We start from the raw sequence: 22275 nt of genomic DNA on the forward strand, positions 1-22275 counted from the left end.
GGTACAGAGCTAAACAGAGAATTCTCAGTAGAGGAATACAGAATGGCGGAGAAACACTTAAAAGAAATGCTCAACGTCCTTAGCCATCACAGAGATGCAAATCAAAACGACCCTGAGATTTCACCTGACACCCACCAGAATGGCTAAGATCAAAAACTCAAGTGACAACACATGCTGGAGAGGTTGTGGAGAAAGGGGAACCCTCCTCCATTGCTGGTGGAAATGCAAACTTGTACAACCACTTTGGAAATCAATCTGGTGCTTTCTCAGACAATTAGGAATAGTACTTCTTCAAGATCCAGCTATACCACTCCTAGGCATATATCCAAAAGAGGCTCAAGTATACAACAAGGACATTTGCTCAACCATGTTTGTAGCAGCTTTATTCGTAATAGCCAGAACCTGGAAACAACCCAGATGTCCCTCAGTTGAGGAATGGATACAGAAATTGTGGTACTTTTACACAATGGAACACTACTCAGCAATTAAAAACGAGAAAATCATTAAATTTGCAGGCAAATGGTGGGACCTAGAGACGATCATCCTAAGTGAGGTATCCCAAAAGCAGAAAGACACACATGCTATATACTCACTTATATAGACCTATAAGATAGCATAAATATACTGAAATCTATCCACCTAAAGAAGATAAACAAGAAAGAGGACCCAGGGTATGATGATCAATCCTTACTTAGAAAGACAAATGGGATGGACATTGGAAGTAGGAGCAAACAAGTAACAGGACAGGAGCCTACCACAGAGTACTTCTGAAAGACTCTACCTAGCAGTGTATCAAAACAGATATTAGGACTCATAACCAAACCTCTGGCAGAATGCAGGGAACCAAAAATAAATAAATAGATAGATAGATAGATAGATAGATAGATAGATAGATAGATAGATAGATGAATGAATAAATAAATAAATAAACAGATAAATAAATGAATGAATGAATAAATAGATAGATAGATAGATAAATAAATAAATAAATAAATGAATAAATGAATAAATAAATAAATAAATGTATGTGGGGGGGGTTACTACAACTTGGAGAGGACAGGAGTTCCACAAGGACCAAATATACCTGGGCACAGGGGTGTTTTATGAGACTGTTTCTCCAAACAAGGACCATGTATGGATGCAACCTAGAGCCCCTGCTCAGATGTAGCCCTTGGTAGCTCAGTATCCAAATGGGTACCCTAATAAGGGGAACAAGGACTATTTCTGGCATGAACTCAATGGCTGGCTCTTTGACACCCCCCCCCCCGGGAGAAGCAGCCCTGCTAGGCCACAGAGGAGGACTTTGCAGCCAGTCCTGAGGATACCTGATAAACCAGGATCAGTCTCTGACCCAGTCTATGACCCATGATAGCATGAAACTCACAATGTAGCTCATATTGGCTTTTAACTCATGGCAATCTTGCCTTAGCTTCCCGAGCACTGGGATTATAGGCATGAGCCATCATGCCCAGTTTTAGAAATGTAAGTAAGTCTTGGGCAAAGATTTTCTTCACAAATGGGACAACCAACAACTGATCATAATTACGTATTTTTGTCAGCATGTTTCTATGCCTTGTCATAGGAAACTTCTGCTTCCCTAAAAGTAAATATCTTCTTTCTAATGATGTCTAGGTTTGTGTTGAGGGTATGTGTGCATGTGAGCGCAGTGTGCAGCCGGAGGAGTGTGCTGAATCTCCGAACCTGGAGTTACAGGTGTTTGTGAGCCACCCGGAGAAGGTGCTGGAACTCAGACGCGAGTCTTAACTGCTCAGCCATCTCTTCAGCCACAATATTTTGCTTTAATATCATAATTTGATACAGGCTTAACTGTGTGTTTTGTGTTTATATTTTAGTGGAATATGCATAAATTTCTAACATCTTGAATAGGGTACATTCTTATCCCCCACGATATTAGCGTTACTCATCAGATGAGGAGGCCCCTGGCTCTGGTCTAGGACCCACTGAAGCAAGACTTGCTTTTCACCTCCTAACTCCTGACTTCCACTTTTGATGGACATAAAAGGATCCTTCCCACCATATAAGTCAGCAATATAATTAACTGAAGGATTGTGTATTTAATATGTAACACCATTGAGCACAGAAGGGAAGAAGGAGGTTGCATTCCATGAATGGAAAATTTCTTACTTCAATTACAGAAATAACAAGTAGCTGTAATATGGGTAACTATGTTGCAGGCACACCACACTAAATCATGAAGTCCTTACAACAGCCTGAATAATAAATGAAGAAATTAAAGTTTAGATTTGTTATCAAAATTGGAGGTTCTAAGTGGTTAAAGGTAAGACTGAACTCCAGGTCAACCTGCAAAAGTGAGAAAGGTCTCTGTTCCGTGGTATTCCCACTAGTGGTTTACAAATATGTCAATTCCTCACTGGCCTTTGCTGATTAGATCATTATTCAGCAGAATCAGCTGACTTCCGAGGCCTGCTAAGTAATAAACCTGGAATGGTACATATGATTCACTATGCATACTAACTCCAGGTAACTGGTTTCTCATGCCACCTCTTGAAACGGACAGAAACCTGTACCTGTCAGACAGTCTTGAATTTGCAGCTGAAAGCCCTCATTTGGCCAATCCTGACAGCTTTTCCTAATGTGAACATCCGCATTTCCCTGGCAGCTATTTTGTCAAATGTCCCTAGAGACATAAACTTTCAGAATGCAGTTTTAAAATGTCAATGGTTTTAAATACAAAGAGCATGACAAACTATTTACATAATTAGAAAATGAGTAACAATCAGTCCTGGGCAAAAGCATTCATCCAATGAAACTGCATTCTACTTGGGCATGGAGTTATAATTCTGAAATCAGGAAAACACTAGGGAAGAGAATACCTCAGCTTAGTAAGATGTTTTCATAGGATAGAAAATATATGGAAGGCTGCCCCTGCAAAACACCACAATGTAGGCAACTGAGAAAACAGGTATGTATAGAATTCTGGAACAGAAGTCTGAGGTAAAAAATGCCAGTAGGGGTATGCATCTCTAACATCTTTAAAGAAACACTTCCTTGCATTTTCTAGCTTTAGGTGCTCTGCCAGCAATCCCTGCTGTTCCTTGGCTTGTGGCTATATAATTGCAATTTCTGTCCCATCTCCACATGATATTCTCTGTCTCGTTGTCTTCCATGGCCATCTCCCGATAATGACATCAGTCACTTTGGATGAGAGCCTCACCTCCCAGGATGTCTTCCACTTAGCTGACTGTGCCTACAGAGCTGTTATTCAGGAATGGGGCCCTATTTGGAGGTCGGAGATGCCATGACTTGAAAATGTCAGTTTCCCAATGGGGAACACAGTTACATTTCTCACAGCTTCTGGATGACAAAGGTCTGGCTCTGGAGACTTCATGGGGAACATGGATGAGCTGTGGCACAGTTGCTAAGCCACCACATCTTGAGTTTGGCATATTGCATCAGAAAGAGACTTCCAATCACATGGTTTACTGGGCTGATTGGAGTCCTCGCCACACATGCTTTTTATGTAATTTATTATGACACAATGCAGACAAGCTTGAGAGAAACAAAGGTCACTCCCAGGCTGTAGGTGAAGAAAGAACCGAAAACTGGAATGATGAGTTGGTAATAGGCCCAGCAGATAGATGCCAGGCTCCAAACTCTCAAGTAGGGGCAGAAGAAGTGCCCATGGGTGAGCTGGGAAGCCATAACTGAAATGCCCGCATAAAGCCATGATGGATGCACTCTTCATGTAGGTGAACTAGAAAAAATGCCCCCCCCCCCCATCAGTTCAATGCTGGATGTTACAACTATGGACAATCACAAGTTTCTAGTAAGGTCTACCATGTCCAACCCTTCACCACATAGATATGCTTTACCCAACCTCACCTGAGTAAGGGACCTACCTGACATGGAGAGCTTGAGATAAGTGACTGGGAAAGCTGCCTAGGACGAGTGCAGCAAACTAAGGTTCAGGGGTCACTGCTTTGTAGGAGTGTCACCACTCACACAGAAACACTGCCATCCTGCCACAAAGCTGGGCTGTGATCCAGAATCAGTGCTCCCAAGCAGAATAAAAGCTTCTCCGCATGGCTACCTGGATTCACAGCCCCCCAGAGGCTTCCTGTGTGGCTCTACAGAAACCATCACCACACAGGTTATGCCTACAATCCAAAGTCTCCCTGGCACAGAGGACCTCAAACTGTACCAACATCTCCCCCACCCCCAAAAAATCCAAACAGAAGATGATAACAGCACTCTGCTGCTAAGCACACAGACTCCGCCACCCAGAAAAGTCTAAAATGTACCCTGTGCTCTCACTGAGCCTGTTTCCAGGGAGCACAGCCTGGTGACGGAACTCCAGCCACAGCTGCACTGGCCTTTACCTCAGGATGTTGGCCGTGGCTTTCCTTTCTTGAGGAAGAAGGTCTGGGTCTCGTAGAACTTCTTCTAGCAAGTTCAGAACATTCATTTTGAGTTCATTATTGAGTTCAAAATCCTATAAAATAAAATGAACCTTTTAAGATCTTCAGTTCAGGGTTAGCTCTGTGTCCTGTGACACTATTGTTCATGATGGTTTCCCTGAAAGCCAGGTACGAAACTGAAATGCATGGTCTCAGAGCTCCTTGCTGCATGCTCCTCGTGGCCCTGACTTGAACAGTCTTGGCTAGGGCTGGGCTGTCACATGTTTGCCAGGCACCCCAGGAGATGAGAGCAGGTAGCCAAGCTGAACACTGTTGCTTGTGGTACACTAGCTAGGCCTCGTCTCCAGCAGCCATTACAAACACAGCCAGCTTCTTGCCTCTAACTCCCCCCACCCCCTCCAAACATCCGGCCTCAACACACACGGGATCGCACTGCCTGCTCCTAACATGCTTGTTCAGTTCCCTAGAAGGAACTGTATTTCCTCAACCCTGACACTGTGCCCCTCCCCAGGTGGAGTCTCAGTTATCTCTCAGATCTTGGAGTTGATAACACTCTCCTTGGAGTCATTAACTGACACAGTGGTTGAGCGCTTTTCTCTTGTGCTCCATGGAGTGCACAATTCACTATTATCACAATTTAGTGTGGCATATTTTAAAGACCAGCGCAGTTGCCTGGTTTTCTAGTGGACAATGAGTAACATCAGAAAAAAGCACATAGCAGTAACTTAAAACGAAATTGTTGTATGAATAAAATGTGTTATTTGGGTGGTCATGTGAATATGCTAAGGCTATTGATGCCAATGCACTTACATGTAGTATAACAAGTATGCTAAAGGGTAAAAAGAAATGATTTTCAGAAACTGGCATGGCTGTGCCAGAGACAAGACAGACACTGACGAGGCAGATAATGAGCAGAGTTAACTAGACTGGAGCATAGTACCGAATAATGAGAGATAAGAATTTGTGAGACATTCCTAGAAATGGATGGAAGGGTGGTTGCGTGGGTAAATGAAGATGGGTGGGGATACAAAGAGGTGAGTATGGGTAGGTGGATACATGGGTGGGTGGGTGGATGGGTGGATGGATGGATGGGTGCATGGGTGGTTGGGTGGGTTGTTGAGTAGGTATATGAATGGATGGATGGCGGGTGGGTGGGTGGGTGGATAGATGGATAAAAGGATAGAAGGGTGGTTGAGTGGGTAAAGGAATGAATGGATGGGTAGGTGGATGAATGGTTGGATGGATGGATGGATGGATGGATGGATGGATGGATGGATGGGTGGATGGGTGGGTGGGTGGGTGGATGGATGGGTAAGGGGGTAGACAGATGTACAAATGGATGGATGGATGGATGGATAAAAGGATGGAAGTGTGGTTGAGTGGGTTAATGAATGGATGGATGGATGGTGGATGGGTGGGTGGGTAGGTGGTGGTTGGATGGATGGATGATTGGATAGGTAGATATATTATAATAGAGGAATGCGTGCATAAGCGAGTAGGAGATTAAACTGTCCTTTCTAGAACAACTGTAACTTGGAAGTTGGAGGAATAAGTGAATCAGGAAAAATCAGCATTTCCAACCAAATCAGTCCTAACTGACTCAGGCAAGGATCACCAGCGGATGCTGAAGTGGTGTAACACATGGCTGCTGAAAAGCACTGAGTTTCACAGGAAACCCCCTAACTATCCTTGTTTGTTACTAAGGAAGAACTTGGTGATATCACTCATGTCTCCAGCCATAGCAACGTCAAAACTGTGCATGCCAAATTTTCATCTAATTGTGAAGAGGCCTTGACCTATATCCTGTAAAATGTAAATGCCATAAAAGACAAAACAACAAAACAATGAATGTTTTCATTAGGAAGAAAACCAACTCAGCAGCAGCCTGGGACCTGGACTACAGCCATCTGTAGAGCACTGTACCGGGAATAAACTGTCTGAGAGTTGATCGTTTTTCTGTTGGCGTGTTCTTGGTTTGTAAAGGATGGGGAGGAGGTAAGGGAGATGAGTGTAAACACTCTGATTCCAGGTGTGTGTCACTATGCTGTTTTAGTAAGTTTTCCATTGATTTGAAAATTTTCATGGTAAAATATCATGGGACAAACAGAATAAAGATGTGAATCTGCGGCTCTTGCGCTCTTGTGAAGAGGATTCAGATGCACCGTCCCCCGCCGGAAGCTGGGACTGTCAGAATGAACAGGGCTGCCGGGGCTGCACAGGAAGGCCTTGCTCTCAGAGATTGCTAGTCCGTCTGTGCAAGCAGGCGAGATCGTTATGCACATAAATTGTTACAATATTAAAGAATATTCTATTATAATAGTCACATTATTATATTGTTGCTTATTATCCCTTACTATAATTACATTCTAACATTAAAGAAAATGATTTTTGAGGAATTAACCTTCTGGATAATTTTAAATCATTTTAAATCATAGATGTTGGGAGATCAACATCGCTAATAGTGATGAGTTAGATAAAGACAGTATCTCTCTTATCAATATTAAATAATGTTTCCACAAAATGTCACCTATCTATGGCCCAACATCTCCCTGTTATGCAGGTTTCTCTTGAACTGTGTGTGTGTGGATACGCTGGTTATATCCTGCTGCTGTTTCGTCTTCATTCCATGCCCACCCCCATCTCAAGGCAGAAGTATTTGTATTTGTAAACAGTTAATGACCTCGCCTCTATGTACTACCAAAGGAGCTCACAACCCTCAGGAGTCTATTTCCTTAATGAATATTTGCTATATATTAGTGAGTCTTCATGTGGCGGTGTTGAGACTCTAATGATGCAAATAATCTGATTAACATAAACAGCAGGATTAGTGTGAAGGACACCAGCTTTGTCTCAGCCTTGAGAGCTAATTAGTGATGAGCTGGCACCCTCGAGCAGCTGCTGGGCTCCACCTGGGCTGCACAGGGTTGCTCGGAGGCCCTCAGCCAGCCAGTGTGGAAGGTCTCCTAGACTCACGGCCTCCTATGATGCCGAGAATAAGTGATAGGACGGAACGCTGGCCCTCTGCAAGAGAGCAAGTACTCTTAACCACTGGGTAATCTCTCCAGCTCCAAGATTCTGTCTGTGACAAACTCCACAGTAACTGAGCTTGAGGATCAAAACTTTGCACTACTTTTGTTTTCCTTTTAAAGCTGAAACCTTTGCTGTACCCACAGGATACTATGTTATTCACAAATGAACATAAAAATACACGATTGGTCTTTTTAAAAGTATAGAATATTCTTCCCAGTTAAAACTAAATCTAAATCAGAACTGGAAGGCATTTCCCCCTGTTGAAATCCAGAGACCGGATATTTATAAGCCTGGCATTGCACCACAGAATGTTAATTTTGGCTGCGTGTCCCAGGCGCAGGGGAGCCATTTGTCCACAAGATGGCGCTGCTGGGCCGCTGCATCTTGGGAAGCGGAAGCCTTGGTTCAGTCCTGGAGTCTAGAAACAGCAGGGGAGCTGGGCCTGACACTCGGGAAGTCTAGGTTATCGCGGCTGTAATTGTTTCCGCGTGACCCCCCATGCCCCTCCGCGCCAAACGAATGAATCACAGGCGTAAACACAGCGAATCGTTAAGTTTAAAAACATAAAATAAAACAGCGAAGACCCCAGGAAATAGGAGGTGTTTCAATCTGTCTCTTAATATTTTGACCACTGTTGAGCGAGTTAATGCACAGGTGCCGGGGAAGGCAGAGCACAAGTCCGGGTGGATGGGCGGGTGGAGGAAACACTGGCAAGAGTCAGCTAGAGCAGAGGCCTCAGCATGTGGGGCTGGGTGCTGCAGAGAGGGCTACCTGAGGTTCTGCTGAGGCTTGGAGCGTCAGCGAAGGCTGGAGTCTAAGAACCAGCGGAGAGGTGACTGCTGGAGGGAGCAAGTGACAGGCCTCTAGGCGGGGCTGTGACGCGCACCGGCCCCTTACCTGCGGAGATTATCGATGGATGGTGCCAACGAGGTGAGGCTAACAGTGGCTGACTGGGACTCAGGGAGAGCTTGCTCCATGCTAGGTCCTGGCTAGGCTTCATGTTACATATTACATGCTTATTCCCATTTCAAGTGTGGAAAGTCTAGATTCGCAGAGCCTAAAACTCGCATTCGAAGTTCAACGGGCCACACCTGATCTGGACTCCCTTAGTGCTACCTAAGGCTAAATTTCACACCACACAGACCTTCAGAAGAAACAGCTGTGCACCCTACACCAGCCTGACAGGCCTGGGAGAGCAGGCTGTAGTGGACACTAGCTGAGTCTGCAGCTGTTTCTCTCTTGAACTCAGGGATCTTCAGGTGTTCCAGCCTGAACAAAGCAGTTTGCTTTAACAAGATTTAACCACACAACACAAAAGTACTCTGTAAAATTGGCCTGGTCACACAAGGTTGTAATCCCAGCTGCTCTGGAGCTGAGGCAGGAGGCCTGGAAATTCAGCGTCAGCCTTAGCTACTGAGTGAGCCTAGAATGTTGCAAGGCCCTTGGTCCAACCCCAGTGTAGGAGAAAGGAGAGAAGATGAAAGCTGTGGATCAATAAACCACGCTCCCCAGCACTGCAGAACTAAGCCATGTTGCTAGCGTGATCGTTCTGAAACCCACATTCGTTCTTTCCAGAGGGCAGGGTAAGAATTAAGTACATGCTACATGTGACCAAGACAAGTCCAGGGCATTGGGGGAATCCAAACCGGCAAACACGATTAGCAGAGAAGGGGAAAGATGACAGCGATTTTCTCTGTGATCAGCACAGGGTATTCTAAGTGGCCAGAAATTTTAGAAGTGGGGACCATGCAGAGCAGAGCAGGTCTGCACAAACAAGCCTAAAACCATGGACAAAGGTCCACAGGCAGGTGCTTAGGGTCTGGTGGGTCTGCTGGGATTCAGCCCGGGACAAGGGCTGGGCTCAGTGCCTCCTTAACATACCAAATCAGGCCTGGCCTCCAGGTGCTCCTAGCACCCCTCAATCCCTAACTGAACTTTCCAGCCCAGAGACTGAACTTCTTCTCTACCAGAGGCTCTTCACTATAGAATCCAGGTAGTTTCTCTCTCTCTCTCTCTCTCTCTCTCTCTCTCTCTCTCTTTCTCTCTCTCTCTCTCTCTCTCTCCTCTCTCCCCTCTGCTCCCTGTGCATAACAACTTCCTTGGCCTCATTCCTTGGGACCAGTGAACCTGCCCGAGAGTTGTCCCCAATAAATCTGCCTTTATACTTTAGTTTGGCTTAAACTGGCTCATTTCATCAACAGGGAATATCTATCAGGGTCCTAAATGTAGAGACTGGGGCTCAGGTTGACATTCAAGAAAACAGAAAGTATTCTTTGGCTTTCTGGCATCCTGAAGAATTTCCATCATGTTGTAGACATGTTAGATTTGGGTTATTTTGTGAATAGGGTAATGGGAAAAGATACTATGTGGTCTCCTCAGGATACAAGCTTGGGATGATCCTCTGCAGTCTTCACCGAGATGAAGTAAAAGTAACACACCTTTAAGACAATCATGCTTTTTACTCTGTGTCCTCCTCAGGACCTGTGGGCTGCATGCTGTGAACATGGCCCAACACAGCATCACACACTCATTTGAAACATCATGAGTTGTTGCTGTTGACATTGGCTATAGATCTTGAGCATGAACTCTGCAGATGGCAGGATCATCTCACAATGCTGACGTCAAGCATCATGTGTCAAAAGGTAGGCATGCTTGGTAGAACTTTAAAACTGAAAGCCAACCCTAGGAGGGCTTGTCCTGGCTAAAAGCTGAGATGGGAGTCCCTAGAGGGCACCTTCTTACCTTGTCCCACTCCTGTCCCACTCTGGCTTGTCTGTGTTCACATCTCTGGGCAGCACTGGCTCTGTATCAGCACTTCCCTCTAGATGCACTCACTGTAAAGCACAGGGAATCCAGGTCCCCACTACCTAACTACAGAGGAGTATAACAGCCTCTTCATTTGCATAATAAGTACAAAGTGCTAATGGGAAAACACAAGGAAGGACAGAAGCTCCAAAGCAGACCCTGCAATGCAATAGACCAGTACCTCTGTGCTCTGCGATACGTGTTCAGTGCTTAAACACTCCTTAAACAGGTTCTTGAAACTGCGAACAGGATCAGCATGTAGGAACCCATGCTTGACTATCCCCTAGGAGCATACATGCCAGACACAACTAACCCTCAGCCTGCCAATCACAGTACCTCGTCCCTGGCTGGCCCACACATAATTCCTGACTGAATGAGCACGAGTCCACTTGAGGACAGGTGGTGAACTGCCTCAATCTTAAACCGATGATTTGGGAAACAAGTTTAGCAGATGTGCAGTGGGGGGCACTAGAAGAAGGCAGAGTACACATGCAGCATATTTAAAAAATGCTGGTTGGAGACCATGGTAGAGCAATACCAATTCACCAAAAAGGAAAATGTCACCCAGAGAAGCATTACTTCAGCCATTTTCTCATGAATGACCGAGTTTAAAAGACTTATGGAAAGTTACCCTCTCGTTCTCAACAGCTGAATGTGCTAGAATTTAGAAATATTTCTCCATAACTCTGAAATCAGATAGTTCCCAAGCTTATCTCTTTATGCCTAAAAAACATCAGCCTGGTTAAAAACATGCATCAGGGAAAGGGGTTCTGGGGAAATTTTTCCAGAGGCAGGCAGAAGTTCCTATTAGGGTTCTAGAAAAGTGAGCAATGTACATGGATGAGGCAATAACAAAGACAGGATGGAGGTAGCCTAGAAGGGCCTGTTTTAATTGAAATATGTACAGCTTTTACTTGAACAACGCTGTCACTGCAGTGGTCTTTGAGCTTCCAACACAAACCTCAGAAAAGCACCAGGCGAGGACGTGGTCTGTCCGGGTAAAAAGGCAAAGACTTGGAACAACTCACTTCTTCCCCACACGGGAGACTAATAGGAATGTGTCACATGAAGCACTGTTGAGGTTTAGTCCAAGGAAAGCCTTGATGCAGAGAGGCTAGGAGCTCAAGTGGATGAACACAGAGACAAGGGCAGCAGGGGCTGAGCCAGGGGCTGAGAGAGCTAGGGATGTCTGAGTATGAGGCTGGCTCCTGGTGTCATCAGGACGCTCTGCGGTGGTGAGAGCCCTGGTCCAAGCCTGGCCCTGAAAGAAGGCCGCTGACATCACAGTGCATGTCTGGCCATCATTCCCATGGTGAGGATGTGGCTGTACCCCACAGTCTCCAGTGATGCTTCCAAGCTCCAAGAGCAATTACGAGAGTAGGGAGATGCCAGTGAGGAACAGGAAGCTTAACCCCATGGCGCCTTATCAGAAAATAATCACAAGAATCTATAAGCGTTGTCAGACTCAATGTGATAATTCTTATTGACTTCTTAGTTCATGAGATCCACTGTCAAAATGTGAAGGATTTTTAGCAGGTCTCTGGGAAACTAACTTGTAGGATTTTACTAACTCCTAGGATTTCCAGGCAGTAGTTGCAGCCACTAAAGAAAAGAGAAATGCGGTCCTCCAGAACACTGGCGTTTTAACCGTCTATTCAGCATCATGCCAGCCAATAAGGCCTATTATAAAGGCCTCGTGAATACTAAGAAAAGCCTGAGAGCTAAAGGAGACTTTAAAGGACAAATGTAGAGATGGAAGATAGGAAAAGGGAAATGTGGCAAATAGTTAACAAACTAGGATTCAAACAAACAAACAAAAAAACAAAAAGACATGATTACCTGTTTGTCTGGACCAGAAAAAGAAAAAAAAAAAAAAAAACAAAGAACAAAAACAAACAGCTAAGCTAAAACCAAACTCAAACAAACAAAATACACAACAAATCAAGGAGAATCCCCAGGATTCATACACAAAAAAGTCAATACAGACTTCTCAGATCAGAGTTTCACTTAATATTTCGAGTCTGTCAAGTAATTCAGTTGTGCATAAGAGTCCCATGTAGTTCATTCACCCTCCTCACAAGCAAGAAAGCTTTTCAGTTTCAGGAGGTCCCTTTTATTAATTATTGAGCTTAGAGCCTGTGCTGTCGGTGTTCTGTTCAGGACGTTGTCTCCTGTGTTAATGAGTTCAAGGCTCTTCCCCACTTTCTCATCTATGAAATTTAGTGTATGGTTTGATGTTGAGGTCTCTGATCCACTTGGATGTGAGTTTTGTGCAGGGTGGTAGATATGGATCTATTTTCATTTTTCTGCATGTAGACATCCTGATGGACCAGCACCATTTGTTGAAGATGCTGCCTTTTTCCATTGTATGGTTTTAGCTTCTTGTTAAAAAAAAAAAAAAAAAAAAGCAAGTATCTGTAGGTATTTGGGTTTATTTCTGGGTCTTTGAATCAATTGTATTGATCAACCAGTCTGTTTTTATGCCAATACCATGCAGTTTTTATTACTATTTCTATGTAATTAATATAGGGAAGTCAGGGATGGAGATACCTCCAGAAGTTATTTTATTGTACAGGATTGTTTAAGCTATTCTGGGTTTTTTGTTTTTCTGTATGAACAATTCTGTTGAGAATTGTTCTTTCAAGGTATATAAAGAATTGTATTGATATTTTGATGGGAATTGCATTTGAATCTGTAGATTTTTGTTGTTGTTGTTGTTTTTCCCATGATGGCCATTTTTACTATGTTAATCCTACTGATCCATGAGCATGGGCAATCTTTCCATCTTCTGATATCTTCTTTAATTTCTTTCTTCAGACACTTGAAATTCTTGTCATACAGGTCTTTCACTTGTTTGGTTAGAGTTATGCCAAGATATTTTCTATTATTTGTGGCTATTATGAAGGGTGTTGCTTCTCTAATATCTTTCTCAGCCCATTTGTCTTTCGCACATAGGGAGGCTACTGATTTTTTTTTCTAGTTATTTTTGTATCCAGCCACTTTGCTGAAGGTGTTTGTCAGCTATAGCAGTTCTCTGGTAGAATTTGGGTGGGTTATTTATGTATACCATCATATCATATGCAGCTAGAGGTTCTTTGACTTCTTCCTTTCCAATTTCTATCCCCTTGATCTCCTTTAGTTGTCTTATTGCTCTAGCTAGGACTTCAAGTACTATGTTGAAGAGATATAGAGAGAGTGGGCAGCCTTCTTTGTCCATGATTTTAGTGGGATTGCTTGAAGTTTCCTCCAAGCAAGATCTCTAGTGGAGGGAGGGGTACACCAGCCCACCCACAAAACCTTTGACCCAAAATTTACAAGATGTGCAGGGATAAAGATCGAGGGAATGAATGGTCAACCAATGACTGCCCAACCTGAGACTCCCCCCACCCCCAATGGGAGAGAGCCAACCCTGACACTATTGACACTCTGCTATGCTTGCAGACAGGAACCTAGCCTAACTGTCCTCTGAGAGGTTCTACCCAGCAATGGATCAAAATAGATGCCGAAACTCACAGCCAAACATTAGGCAGAGTGGGAGTCTTGTAGAAGTCTTGTAGAAGGGGGGAAGGATAGAAGGACCTGGAGGGGACAAGAACTCCACAAGAAGAGTCAACTAACCTGGGCCTACAGGGGATCACAGAGATGGAAGCACCAACCAAAGAGCATGCACGGACTGGATCTAGGCCACCAACAAACACAAATGTAGCTGATGGGCAGCTTGGTCTTCATGTAGGTCTCCCAGTAAGTAGCATGGGGGCTGTCTCTGACATGGACTCTGTTGTCTGCTTTTGTACCACTCTCCTCTAGTTGGGCTGCCTTGTCTGGCCTCAGTGGAAGAGGATGCGCTTAGTCCTAATGTGATTTGATAGGCCTGAGTGGTTGGGACTGGGTGAGATGGGGTGAGGCATTCTCCTTTTCTGAGAAGAAGGGGAGGGGTATAGGGGGAAGAGGGGAGGAGCAGAGGGAGGGGGTTGCAATTTGGATGTAAAGCAGATAAATAAATAAATAATGAATGAATAAATTTAATTTTTGAAAAGTAAGAAAGCAGGCATACTCATGCTGGAACACACCCCTGCTCAGGTGGCCGGCTGGAGTTCTTCCCTCTGAATCCTTTTTGATCCAAGAAAGATCTCTAAGAACTAAGAGGAAATGTGATGGCCCTGACACATACCCCAAGGGCTGAGAGGGGTCAAATGAGAGCCATGCCAGGATCAAATGCTGTAAGAACTGAGGCTGGAATCCGCTTATTGGTCTAGAGATCAGAGGAGCCAGAGTTGTTGGCCTATTTTAGTTAAGCAGAGCGCTTTTTTCTGTTGGCTTGTGCAGGGGGAAACATGAGTTTGTGGCTAAACACTGCTTTAGGCTCTCTTAGTGGTCAGAGCTGGTAGACACCCCAGAGTAAGGAGCACTAGTGTGAAACAGTGAGGCAGTGTCAGAAAGTGCAGGGTCCACCAGCCCTCCAGTTCAGTGAGGAGGCTGTGTGCATGACGGAAGCAGTAGGCAATGGATCTGCTCTCAAAAAAAATTAGTTTACTATCAGAATCTCAGACTGAGACTAAATTTTATCCCCTTGATCCAAGTATCCCCATCAGCTTGCACTTGCTGGGGAGAGCCTCAGGAACTTTGAGGCATGTCAACCCCCTTTGAGCAGTGGGATATCCTCCAAGCCATCTATTAAGGTGAAACCTCTTAAGGCCTTAAGATGAGGGAAGGCTGGCACCAGAATCTGACACTGAGAGGTGCTACAGCAGTTGTCAGGACATAGTGTTCTGCCTCATGCTTATCTGTAGCAGACATGAATCTTATGTGTTGGAAAGACAGAAAACAGACTCAGGCATGAAAGAACTGTTTCTAGGGTAACATTTAGAAACAGAGTCAAAAAGCATTGCCAGTGTCAACCTGGTACTTTGTATCAGAAGTGGGGTTTCCTATTTTATACCTTGAGCTTGCAGTTACCCAAGAATTGATTAGAAAGATAGAAAGGCTGTTTGGTCAGGGTCTGGGAGCACAGACTTCACAGCCAGGAGGCACAGGTACTGCCTGTTGCTTTTCATGTAATCAAGGAAAAACACTGATTCCCAGGCCATGTCCCCTTCTGAAAAGCTGGGGTAATGACTATATCTGTCTTCCCTCCCTCATAAGGGAAAGCAGGAGTCAAGGACTTACCCCCTGAGAGCTGCTCAGAACACTGACTGGAACAGAGAAGAATAGAAGATTTGGAGACAAAAATAATAATAAAACCTCCATAAAAGACCTTGCTCCCTATATCATAACTACAACCCTGACAAACCTCAGGCTGGCTCCTGGAGTGTACAATGGCAGCCAGTGCTTCCTCTTTTGTTCAGGGTGCTAGCATGCCGTTCCCCTGGAACTCACAGCACCTGGTGACGGTGAGGATCTGGTGGGGAGGTTGTAAATTCCTGGGCATCTTTAGGAGACGCGGAACAGGAAGCACTCTTACAGGCAGAGAGGCAGGAAGCACAGAGAGGCATCCTTATCCTGTGGAGTGCTCAGTGGTTAGTACCCCACCCGGAGGCTGCTTCCCAAGTGGAAAAGCAGAGCCACTGCTTGGAGGTAGGCTAGGCCTGTGGATGGAAAAGTACTGGAAGCAGATGGACAGAAGCAGGATTGGGTATAGATAAGTGGGGGTGGGGTGGGGAGAGGGCTGGGAGAGGGCAGAGCTGGCAGTTGGCCAAGAGCTGTCTGTCAGTAGAAGTGACAGCAGCTGCCTGTTCAGTAGCAAGTTGATTCTTACAAATTACAAACACTGTGCTGTGCTTTGTCCTGGCTCAACCTCCCGTTCAGATCTAGAACAAAGGATACAGCTGAGCTCTCACAGCTCTAGAAGGACACTGAGTTCTGGGGTTTGCAAACTGATGCCAAGAAAAAAAAAATAAAAATAGGCTCCTACAACTGTCAAGATAAACAACAGCTGAGAGGAAGTGCATGCGCTTGCACCTCAGGCCCAGACACCCTTGAGCTTCCTGGTGGTGACCGAAGCAGCACCCATTTCCCTGATCTCCACGCAGGCACATCCCTCTTTGTAGTGGCAGGACACAGGGAGGCTCCCTGGCCTTCTCCTTCCTGGGAGGAGGAGCTGCCACCTTCTCCTATGATTTCAGTGCAACACTAGAGGTACGTAAAGGTTTCCTCTCCACAAGGAGGCGCCCTCCTTCTCGGCTTCTTCCCTTGGCCGTGAAAGAGACCGCACGTGAGGACTGCAAGACCTGAGTTCTTGCAGTCCTCAGAGTGCTGAGTCCAGGTTCCTGAGGGCTTTCCACTTTATACCTGCAGTGATTTCATTTTAATTAAGTGGCTGCAGAGACTCAGGGACAGAGCAGAGTCTGGTGTTCTATTCAAGGGGAGCCTTGGCTCTTTTGGCTGGATGGAAGGCTAGTGATTAGCCTGCCTCTGTGGGCATGCTGTGCTGGGAACCGCCGTCCACCCCTCTCACCTGACCAGGTAATGCCTGGCCATTTTCTTCTCCCCTACATCCTGGGCTTTCAACATTCCACTTCACCCACAGTCACCCGGTGGGATCATATAACCCCTCCAGGCAGTCTGCTTCGGGAGAGGGCCAGGCCAAACCGGATCCTGCAAGTCTACTTGCTCACGCTCTAGAGAGGGACCCTTGTGTGTGCATTCAGAGCCCCCCACTTTGCCCAGAAGACACTTTTACCTCCCGGGCCCATGGTGGTGGCTTCCTTAAACTGTGTCTTCCGCAGGGAGGCAGGAGCAGCGCTGCTCCTTCTCAGGGTAGCCTGACCCTGGCCCTCCCCCGCCCTCTGATGCCTATCCGACTTCCCACAGGTGGGTGAACACCATTGTGGCTGGGTTGCTCAAGAGCTCTCTCTTGTCCTTCCTAGGAGGCCTGGCAACTCCCCTTAAGGCTGTGCAGTCTTTAGTTTCCTCGTCCCCAGCCCCTCCGGAGGCTTTGCCTGAAAGTCTGAGGCAATCACAAGGACCAGAGGGAAGAGCCCGTGGCATGGAAGTCACACTGAGCACAATGGGGAAAGTAGCCACCTTTCCCACGGCTGGAAACTCCTTGAGGTCAGAGACCACATGGAACTTCGTCACTCTCACATGCACTGCAGGGGCAGCTCTTAGCAGTGGATAAATACAGACAACAGAAAAAGCAGTAGTGACGCTAGTTCATACATTCTTCGGGGAAGGAGGCTGTCTATTTAACTAGGTTGTTTGTCTGATCGCATGCTTTTAAAGGTTCCCCTGACTGAGGTGGAGGAAATCTGAACGGTTTCTTCTCTGCCACTGGCCACTCAGACAATCTCGAGTTGGAGGGAGAACACTGCAACCGGAGTCACAGCTGCTGCTGCTTCTGAACATCACTCCACACCTGTGAAGTTTTTCAAGGGCATGGACGGAGTCTCTTCAGAATGACTGATCAATAGCCCAGAAAACAAGACAAACAAAACACTAGAGAATGGCCCTGAAATGTATCAAGTCTGTGAAAGCCACACCAGTAAGCGACAGGCCTGAGTCGATTCTCCAGCCAGGAAGTCCCTTAGGAGATAACAGTGACCCCAGGCGCTAAGGGCCGCACAGGTCTGTAGAGACCTGGGGATTGACTAATGATACACAGGCTTTGCAGTGTTCACAGGCATGCATATATGCTTGTGTGCTTCATGAAAACCCTTCCTTTCCGCAGCAATGTCAATACACATTGCAGTGCAGAGCCCAGCTGGTGGGCCCATCGCAGACACAGCCTGTGTTGTGGCTGCCTTTGGAAACTAAAGGGCAGAAAATGACCCCGTGCAGAAACTGAGCATGGCAGCATTAACATGTAAAGTCAGTTCAGCTGAACAAGTAGGTGTCTGCCATGTACCCAGTTCCAAGGAGCTAGCAGGAAGCAGAGACACACAGTGCCTGAGGCAAGCATGTTTGCAGGGTGTGACTCCGGGCTACCTGCAGAGAGACAGCTCTTAGCAGGAGGAGTCTGAATCACAAATGTCCGTGCTATGCCTTATGCTTAACCCAAAATGGTCTTTAAACTTTGTCACATCTTTGATCTGAGTCAATCAGGGCTCTGGTCTTTTTCTCCAACTCTCCTTATACACTACTAGCCAACATCAGGTCCAGGAAGGCTTGACATACAGTTAGAAAAGGATCATGCATACTCCAAACCAACAATGTAAAGGGGGGCCTGGTTTTATTTTGCAAAAGCAGAATGAATTCTGCAAACTTTTTGAACAGAATACTATGAAATTCATTCACCTTAAACACAGAGTACAAAGCACCAAAGCATGAAAGTATACCAGGTAAGCCACTTTGTGAAATGAGCTAAGAAAGCCCTCTCTGATCAGATAGAATTTTATTTTTGGCCTCTCTGGGGGTACTGTAATGTTTGCCTCTGGGGGCAGTGGGTGCCACTGAAAGAATCAGACTAACTTTGTAACCTATGTTTCTTTTAATTGCCTTATAACTTATATTTTCAAGGTTTAGGCCCATGTTAATTAAAGCCTCTTAGTGCTTTCTCCAGAGAAGCAAGGAATGTAAAAGTTCCTGACATTGGCCATCTTCGAGGGCAGAGGTAAGGAAGAGAACAAGCAGAGATCTCTACTAGGTGGAGAGGAAATGACCAGCCGGCGCCTGTGAGATAATCCTTGTTTGGAAACTGAGCCAAATGGCCCCAATCCTTCTCCTGACCTTTGACCAAAGCCTGTAACTCCCACTCCTCAGAACAGACACAGGATGAGTTAATCACTCTCCCACCTTTAACTGCAGCTATATCTCATATGGCAAGAAATTCCAAACTGACTTGAAGATCAGATATTTACGACAGGGCTGACCAGACCTAAGGGTGCCCAGAACCAACCAATTATTTTAAAAGTTAAATACCTCATCCAATCATGAATTGCCAAGACTGCAACCTCTGGAAATTCCCAAGCTTTGTCCTTTAAACACCTAATGCCTTTGTCTCCCAGTGCCACTGCTTGCTGACCAGCAGGGGTGACCCCATTGTGCAATGGTCAGAATAAACCTCTTGCAATTTTGCATCGATGATTAGTCTCCTGGGTTCTCTTCACACCTTCTTAAAATTAGGCTCATGCTGGGCCTAACACCACCAAAGATGCAGGCCTCTGCAGCAGAGTTCCACTTTTAGAGAGGACCCTAGGAAAGGTAACCCCAGATGCCCCAGGGCAGTTGCGGACCTTGGCTGGAGTATGGGAGGTGGCACTACCTCTAAGATGAAGGAAGAGAGGACCTGGGGTTCACCAATCCACCTCAGATTATCTGTGGATGTGAAACAGCAATGCTGACAGTGCAAGTGGCCATTTTTCTTTGTACGCTGTGCTTATGTCTTCCCTTCCTGGCTTCTAAATCCCAACCACAGTGTGGCAGGAGACAGTTTCCATGGGTAATGACTTTAAAAGGTAACATAAAATCATGGAAGATACTGGCTGGAACTTGGAAATTACCTGTGCATGCTTGGAGACCCAGTGGCGGAGGACATTCAGGACGCGGTTGGTGGCTGTTCTTCGTATGATAAACTCCTTGTCGCATGTTCTCTCAGTATTGTTAAACCCTTTGGAGGAAAAGACACACACGTTGCAGTTAGGGCCAGCCCCCAGGGATTAGAAAAGGTCATTTATTTTAGGATTCCTGTTAATGAAACTCACAAAATGCTGCCTCTTGGCAGGGAGGGAAGGTGGCTTCAGATCCCTGAATTCTGCTTACTTATTATACTCACCCAGCCAGCCCACCGCAGTGACGGCTACAATTACATGAATAATGCACACATATTTATTAAAGGCCACTGAGGAAAGCTAGAGGTCAGCTAATGACACTTCTGCTTGTGCCTCTATGACACAAAGCCAGGAGGGAATGTTAACAGGAGTAGTACCGGTGCGGAGTGTGCCTTTGCCACGTGATCACGTAACCCGCACTATCTGAAGGTGCATGTGGGCTTGCAGGTGAGACAATCTGTACTGCTTGTATAGCTCTTGGGAATGATTCTTGACAAACCAAGGAAAACATCACGTCAGTGAGGTGTCAGTTTCCATATCACACAGATGTACGCAATCTTTCTGTTAACATCAGTGGTATCCATTTGTTTATTTTTTTACCCAGAATCCTCCTAAATGTGTGTTTGATGAAACTCCGTAAAGGCTTGTGGCCCCGTCCGCATACCATCACAACTGTGGCTCTGGGTTACTGCCATGGACAGATATTTCTTGCTGCTGAGCCAGCCACTGTTCCAGGAGCTTCAAGCATGGCCTGCCATTTAACCCTGACAGCCAAGCACAGTCACAGTTGCTGCTGATCACGTGGCCAAGCTACAAGTGTAGTGCCCTGAGTGCTGTGGCTTCTTGTGCGAGCAGAGCTGCTGCTAGGGGAGATGCTCCCTCCACTGCGGACAAGTAAGGGAGGGAGAGGTGTTACAAACTGGCAAGTGTCCCGAGGCTAAAAGTGTCTTTGAGCTTTGATCTCTTGAGAAAACTCTTATTCCTATCTCACTGCCTGAATCCAGAGTTTTAGCCTTGTATTTCTCTCAAAAATCTGTACACCAACTCTTTTAAAAATGCATTCTTATTAAAGTTATTTGAAATTTTCATTCACTGTATTTTGATCATATTCATCTTCCATTCCTCCCCCTAACTGTCTAAATCTACCCACTTTCTGCTTCCCACTTTTCCTCCCTCTTCCTCCCTTCCTTCTCTTTCCTTTCCCTCCCTCTCCATACTCCTGGGTATGGGATCACCCACTAAAGTGTGGTTGACCTACCAGAATCCACACCATTAAAGAAGACTGACTCTCCCTCCCTCCTTCATCACTCCTAGAACACTGATGACTAAGTCTTTCAAGATCACACTTGGCCCAGTTTTGAGGGCAGAGACTTTACTGATTACAGTGAATAGGTGTCATTTGGTTAGAAAAAATAACTTTTCAACAGCTTCTTGGATGGGAGGTCCTCTGAAAAGCCTATAAGATACTGCAGGAATCCTGGGGAAGAACTGGAAGGGGAAGGAAGGGCTCATTAGGGGGTTATGAAGAGGAATATGTTCAACATACAATATATACTTGTATGAAACAGTCCTGTAATTCAGTACCATGAGCAGCACACAAGAAAAGTAAAAAGCAAACACAGTGCGCTCTTTCCCAACTCATTACACCCCTACGTGACAGTGTATGGGACCGTGTTTTGTCAGCCTTTGATTTGTTTCTTTAATAGTTCTAAAACTGCCTATTAAAGTCAGTTTAATGCCTGGTGACCAGAACTAAAAAAAAAAATGAAGTCGATGAGGGCCATCTGCATGTTTTCCCTAATGTCAAGTACTCTTCAGAGAGCTTGTGCATGTGTGTGTGTTCATGACTATATGTGTGCTCATGTATCCATGTGCATGAGTGTGTGTGTGTGTGTGTGTGTGTGTGTGTATGTGTGTGTGTGTGAGTGTGAGCATTTGTATGGGGGTAAGAACGTGTGTGCGTATGTGTACACGTATGTGCGTGCGTGCGTGCGCGTGTGTGGTAACGTCTATCTCCTAGAGGGGTGAAATGAGATTGAAAGCATGTGACAGGACTGGAAAATCAGTATGTCTCTGTTTAAATAATCTGCGATAATTTCCAGAACCCCAGGAGGCCAGGTCCATTCCATACCGAGACCAGCAGAGCATCTTTTCCTGCCATCTTTGTGCCCCCACAGTCATGCCCACTCTCTCTAAAGTCCCCCCAAAGTGTTCTTTCAAGACAACTATGAAGTGTTTCCATATTAAGAACACATTCTTCTCTCCTAAGAAACAGATCCAAAGCTCATATGTATGCTGCCTTCCCTCCAACTTCATAGCCATGGCTTGAGCCCTGCAGGACAGAAACTACTAATCTTGGTCTGTGGTTTTTCCCGTTCAGTGATCACATCCTTTAACACCTAGTAGTCCTTGTTAGACTGTGCCCTCTCCCTTGTCTCCTGTCATCAGTGTAAGACTGAGCACTGCACGAGTACATTGTAGCTGTAGTTCCTGAGCACGACAGCATCCCTCCTGCATGACGGAACTAAGGCTGTACATAACAGCATCGCTCCTGC

General features: G+C 45.6%; 1 protein-coding gene across 3 annotated transcripts in view; it reads right to left on the reverse strand.

Moving 5' to 3' along the window:
• The window catches only part of Rasgrf2 (Ras protein specific guanine nucleotide releasing factor 2), a 218931-nt gene that overhangs the window by 24686 nt on the left and 171970 nt on the right, over window positions 1-22275 (reverse strand). For all 3 annotated transcript variants that reach the window (XM_055625520.1, XM_055625519.1, XM_055625521.1), the window contains 2 exons: window positions 19673-19779; window positions 4362-4474 (listed from right to left, as the gene is read on the reverse strand). In XM_055625520.1, coding sequence (XP_055481495.1) covers window positions 4362-4474; window positions 19673-19779 — 220 coding nt within the window. The remainder of the gene's footprint in view (window positions 1-4361; window positions 4475-19672; window positions 19780-22275) is intronic.

The sequence above is a fragment of the Psammomys obesus genome, unplaced genomic scaffold (genome assembly GCF_907164565.1).
Source record: "Psammomys obesus unplaced genomic scaffold, mPsaObe1.curated_primary_1811, whole genome shotgun sequence".
NCBI lineage: Eukaryota > Metazoa > Chordata > Mammalia > Rodentia > Muridae > Psammomys > Psammomys obesus.